Source organism: Branchiostoma belcheri, unplaced genomic scaffold, assembly GCF_001625305.1.
Source record: "Branchiostoma belcheri isolate BF01 breed outbred unplaced genomic scaffold, Haploidv18h27 scaffold5, whole genome shotgun sequence".
NCBI lineage: Eukaryota > Metazoa > Chordata > Leptocardii > Amphioxiformes > Branchiostomatidae > Branchiostoma > Branchiostoma belcheri.
The window spans coordinates 6,469,045-6,475,072 of record NW_017804131.1 but is presented as its reverse complement, the minus strand read 5'-3'; the positions used below and the strand labels follow the sequence as shown (position 1 = coordinate 6,475,072).

The 6,028-nt window shown below is 37.9% G+C and overlaps 1 protein-coding gene across 1 annotated transcript in view; it reads left to right on the top strand.

Moving 5' to 3' along the window:
* The window catches only part of LOC109480090 (60S ribosome subunit biogenesis protein NIP7 homolog), a 3,317-nt gene extending 1,373 nt beyond the window's left edge, over nt 1-1,944 (top strand). Inside the window, exons 3-5 of the mRNA XM_019782245.1 lie at nt 144-282; nt 1,004-1,144; nt 1,506-1,944. Coding sequence (XP_019637804.1) covers nt 144-282; nt 1,004-1,144; nt 1,506-1,625 — 400 coding nt within the window. The 3' untranslated portion in view covers nt 1,626-1,944. The remainder of the gene's footprint in view (nt 1-143; nt 283-1,003; nt 1,145-1,505) is intronic.
* Nucleotides 1,945-6,028: the final 4,084 nt, after the last annotated feature.

Here is a 6,028-nt window from a genome sequence, read left to right as displayed (position 1 = left end):
CCCCCCCCACTGTTACAACCGTTAGAACCCGTGTGATACAGTTATAACTTGGGCTGGAACACTCGTATCGAATATCAACACAGCCCATGTATGACATAATTTGAAATGTGACATCTATCTGTTTATTTGTTTGTTATTTCTAGTGAGCACATCATGAAAAGAGCAGCAAATGTGTCACGTGAAAACCTGGTCAGTATGGGCACGTGTTTCGGCAAGTTCACCAAGACTGGCAAGTTTCGTCTCCACATCACCGCACTGGACTTCCTGGCTCCTTATGCAAAGGTAGGAAAAAAAACTAGAAAGCCGACATTTGCTTGGGGGCAAATACAGCATATTTCAGTCCATCTCCCTCCCATGCAACAGTGGACTATTCCAAACTTACCCCAGTGCAAAACTGGCAAAGAATCTCAAATAAATGAATTATGTAGTAGCTATGTAATTGAGAACAAAGATGCAAGAACAAGCACTTTGAATCTCAAAAGCTTTACTTACAAAATTTCACATCACTCTTTTCACACAATCTTATTACAGGTATGCAAATACTAACAATGATGAGATTTGATACATTTTGAAGGTCTTAGGCACATAAAATTGAATGTGTGGGTCATTACTTTTTTGTCTTTGATGGAGGATATCATGATATCAAGAGTTAACTTAAAATCAGTTGTTGTGCCTCAAAATTGACTTTAAATGTGAATATTTTAATGACAAAACTTTGCAGTATCAACTATGAAGTCAGAGATATCAGATTTCAAGAAGTATTTGTTTTTTTTCTGACTTTCAAGTCCTCCCCATTTCCTGTGTGTGACCTTTTGACATCCTGTCTTTCTCCCTGTCAATCTTCCCCACCCATCTGCTGTCAACGTAATCTGACCAGACACACAAAGCTACACAAACCTCAGCCACCCAAAGTTACACCTTGAAGTACTAGTAATATGATGATCAGTCTGCAATACTGTGCAAGACCACATGGTGGCACTAATAGAATGTTCTTCTGTTTCAGTACAAGATTTGGGTGAAACCTGGAGCTGAACAGACCTTCCTGTATGGGAACCATGTGCTGAAATCTGGTTTGGGGAGGATAACAGAGAGCACTAACCAGTACCAGGGGGTGGTGGTCTATTCCATGAGTGATATACCACTGGTAAGGCAATTCTGTATTGTAAAAATTCTACTAAAGGCCACTCTGATTTAGTTTTTTTTGCCAAGGGATTTTTAAAAGATTTTCCTTGATTTGAATAAAAAAAATCACATGTACTAGTTAGGATATGAATCAGTCCCCAAATTTTGAGACTAATTGTTTCAGAAATCCATTGTTGACCTAGTTGTCTCATTTTTTTCCCATTTCTAAATGATTGAAAAGTTAACGATTCATTGTTTAAAATGATAACTATCCTGGAATGTGTTACATTTTTCTTTTAATACTTTTCCATCAAGTCACAGCTATAGCATCCAAGTCAAAAGCATTGTACAGTTCATACATATTTTTTGTGTTTTTTTCCCAGGGTTTTGGAGTAGCAGCCAAGTCCACCCAGGAGTGCAGAAGAACAGACCCCATGTCTATAGTGTGTTTCCACCAGGCTGATATAGGGGAGTATATCAGGGGAGAGGACACCCTCACATAATGTCACACTGCAACTGGTTATCAGATTGGAAAAGATAGAACTGTATGCATGAAAAGCATTGCCATTACATGTACATGTACATGTGTATGTAGTAGGAATCGTCACGAGCTTTCATTGGATGTCCTATTTGATACAAGATTTGTAAAAAGACACATGATTGGGCCATAATAAGTTGGTTATTCCCCCGTGTTTTGCTACTCCTTTCACTTCCTATATTGGGTATAATTTAAAGGGAAACTAGAGAAGTAACATTCGCAAAGCAAATGCATAATGTTTACCTTCGGACATGGTCTGCCCTGTTAATTTTTACTCAAACACATTCACATACATGTACGTAGAGCAGACCACGAAATTGCAACATTATGTAACCCAACACCAGTCACCATGGTAGCAGACGTCAACAAATCATGTCATTGGCCAGGTCAGAGGTTAGTGTTTGGAACAGAAGAGGAGGAGGAAGAAACTGAGTAAAAACAATATGTTTTCCTTCGGTAAACATAATAAACTAATCCTTTACGTTTTTCATGGTGTCAAACTTTCTGAACACTAGGTTGTCAACACTACATGTAGTGGTTCTTCCAACATGATAATCAAAGAATTCCCAGGTTTTGTAATTATTTCTTTGAAAGGTGTTGGATTAAAACTTCAGATGTCCAAAAAAGAAACCATTTTACAGTGATAATATTGAGAGGCTGTATTTGTCATTCACATAAAAGTTTTGTTTTTCGAGAATTTTTGGGGGCCAAAATGTTGCATAATGGGCCTTTAAGCACTGACAACTGAAAAGTTGCTATATTATCATAACAGATCCAATATTAATAGGTACAACAGGAGTCACTACTGTGTGCATGATACATAATATTGACATATTAATATTTTCATAATAATGATAAACTCTTATTATCAGCCCTTACCTCTATGTGAAATACATGGCATTGAACACATGGCATTGGCACCTTGTATGGCCAAATGTACACTGACACAGTTGACACAGTATACACTGTTGACACCTATCAAATTAGGTGCTGAGCAAATGAAGTAAGGGACTAAGTGATTGCCTGTAAGTGGTGCTTTTAATGTACTTGTCACGACAAGGAGGAAGTATAATTTCATATCCACATGTCAAGTAATTTGACTAATAGCTGTCATCTCTGTTGAATAATTGATATGCTGTTTTAACTTCGTTAAGTTGGCAGATAATGTTGTCTTATCTAGTGATGGAGTATGTATGCATGGCAGGGCTTGACATTTATTTTTGGGAATAGGTGCACATTCATTTTTGGGAATAGGTGCGAACCTAAACAAGCCGCTAGGGAGCCCAAACTCATGTCACTTCTTCCCTACCCCAAGAGCTATTTACCATCCAAAATTCGTGACCCTAGCATGTCCAGATCATGAGATTTTGAAACCGGAAGTTCTGCTGCAGTACGAACAAATGCCGCCAGGGAGCCCAAAATCTAATCATTTCAAGGTCTCATCAAGACCTACCCACATACCAAGTTTCATGACAATGCATACTAATCTTCGTGAGTTTTGCTGTTCACAAACAGATGGACAAACAGACGGACAAACAGACAAACGCTACTGAAAACATAACCTTCTTGACAAAGGTAAAAATCGGGTGCACAAAAAATTTCATTGCTAAAGAAAAGTACTACAATAATTGATGATTTTATTATTTTTCTGACACTTAGATGTTATGAATATGCTGTACCCTGCTATACATTTAACATCTTAAACGTACCTACAAAAATGCTATGGTGCCTAGGTGCCACATAAAAAAATGGTACACATGCACCCAGTATTGTATTTCGAGCCCTGTATGGGATCTTAGTGCTTCCATAACATAACTGGATTGACAATGAAAATAAAGCATTTCGCAAATTATATTTGCTACCTAACAGGATCAAATGCAGGAAATAATTTGTCTTGTATTCCAGCAAATATGAGAAAAATACACGATTTCTGTTCTCCATTTATTTGACACAATACACATTTTGTTGCTAGCGTCAGGAATAGAATTGGTACAAAAATCTACTGGATGCTCTTGTATATGATCATCATGTACTGGTGAAAATTTAATAAATATCTTTTTTTTAATTTTTCATCTCCAAATGTTAGGTTTGCAACAGCAAATCTGGAACAGTCTTTGAACGATGGCCTTGGTTACTATAATTGTATAACATACTCTAAGGCCACACCAATTTAATTTCTTGGTTAACGGATTTGCACGCTTTTTTTCGGATTTGCAAATACATTGTAAAAATAAAAATTCAACTGCAAAATGCTCATATTTTGCCCTGAACAGTTGAAAACAGTCCTTTTCATCCTAGTTGTTACTGTTATTCCATCTTTCAATGCAATGGTATCATTAAAAGTTCAAAATTCATTGTTTAAATTTTGAACCAGCCTGTTGTGTTGACTTATGGCGCCTATTGTACCATTTTGGGCCATAATAGGATGCCTAGGCCTGTTTTTATTTTAATTTTTTTTTGCCCGCCCGCTCCATTATTTTTCTAGAAAAATCCGGTAACCAAGAAATTAAATTGTGTGGCCTCATCTCCAAATGATAGGTTTGCAACAGCAAATCAGGAACAGTCTTTGAACGATGGCCTTGGTTACTATAAGTGTATAACATACTCTAAGAACAAAGTCGTCTTGAAGTGTAATTGAGTTACCGTATCTTATCTTTTGACCTAAGTGATGGTACAGCACATGCTGAAAGTGATTTGACCGTAAAACAGTCAATTTGAGGAGCCTGCCGTATAATGATCCAATTAGAGGGGGATCTGAATTTATAAGAAGGCATTTGGACAGTTGTAAGGTTGGCCGTGTGTGTTTCTTTTGCCTGGACATACAGGTAATCTTCATTCAAATAGCTACCCCGTTATTCCACTGTAAGTTAGCCTCCTGTGCAGGCCCCGCGGCGGTGGGGAAGAGTTTTTAACGCGTTATTTTAATATAGCCGGCCATCCTACATAGCCGCCGAGAGAAGGTTCCACTCCGCCCACGGCGTTAAAAACTCTTCCCCACCGCCGCGGGGCCTGCACAGGAGGCTAACTGTAAGTATTGTATTTATCTTTATTTGTGGTTCTTAGTATGCTGCTTTGGTATACATTCGTAGTGCTACTTTTTCTTTTCTTTTTACTAGAACTGAAATGATCACAAAGCAGTATGGGTAAGGGGGTCTGCCATTCCTGATTGCCAAATGTTTTTCATTTATGTAGCCAGATAGCAGGCGTTGAAGACATTAACAGCGTTTTTACATAGAGGTGCTTACAACACTGGATAGTTAGTAATCATAGGCAACCAGTACATGTTTTACAAATGCAACAGTCTATTTGATATTTAAGTCAAATGCTCTATTTTGAGTGTGTTGTTTGAAATACATACTTAAGCTTATCTTTTATACAAAGTATAATTGCTTTAAATTTGATAGTCCATCGGTAGCAAGTCACATGCTCGGAGATATTTTTATCCACCGTGCTCTGAATCTGTCACTTTTCATCGCATGTTTGTCTATTGGGGGATTATTTCCGGATTTCAGTTACCGATCTATATTTAAATCCAAGAACCAAAGAATGATCGGTTTGCCATATTTGGTAATAAAAACGACAGTCGTTTGAAATGTAACGGTCCACCTTGCTAGGAATCATGGGATAGGTTTAGGAACTTAAATTTTGAATCTGTTATTGTACAGTTATCTTTGGTTGGATGGCCATTCGTATGCAGATAGCTTGTTCCTGACCATTCTCTGCCACAAAAAGATATAACATCATATTTCTAAGAATTAAATACATGAGCCACGTCAGTTGAGTAAATGTGCTTAAACAAGATACAGATTTTTCCTGTGTATCATCAGAGATTATATCTTGGACAAAATAATCTCTAGATTAAGACTGATAAGTCCACGATAAGAGCAAACGTATGCGCCGAAAAATAATAGCTGGTGGTAGGTATTCAAGTGAGGAAACGGTTAGTCTCCAAACTGATTTGTTTGAGTAGATTTTTTTCTGTTGTCTAAAAAGAAAATCTTGTCATTTTTTGCGAAGCCTTAGGCCACACCGACTTAATTTTATGGATAACATCCTCTGAAGACCCCCAAACTAGTGCGCGCGGCTAAAAATAAAATGCTACTAAACCACAGGAATACAAAGCTGGTATTGTGAATTCGCGGCAATACATAGCGACGTATACGACAAGCCTCTACATATGCTGGCTTTTTGCGGAATTTATGAATCAGCATTGTACGTATGTGCTGAGTTATTGAGTCGTGGAGCTTCAGTAGCCTGGGTGTCATCGTCCATAGTTACCAACTCAGTATTGTCGCTAACTACCATGGACTACCCAGGCCTAGAGCCAGGCCAGAGCCTCGGAGGACGTGATCTTTTTTTTTTTTTTTT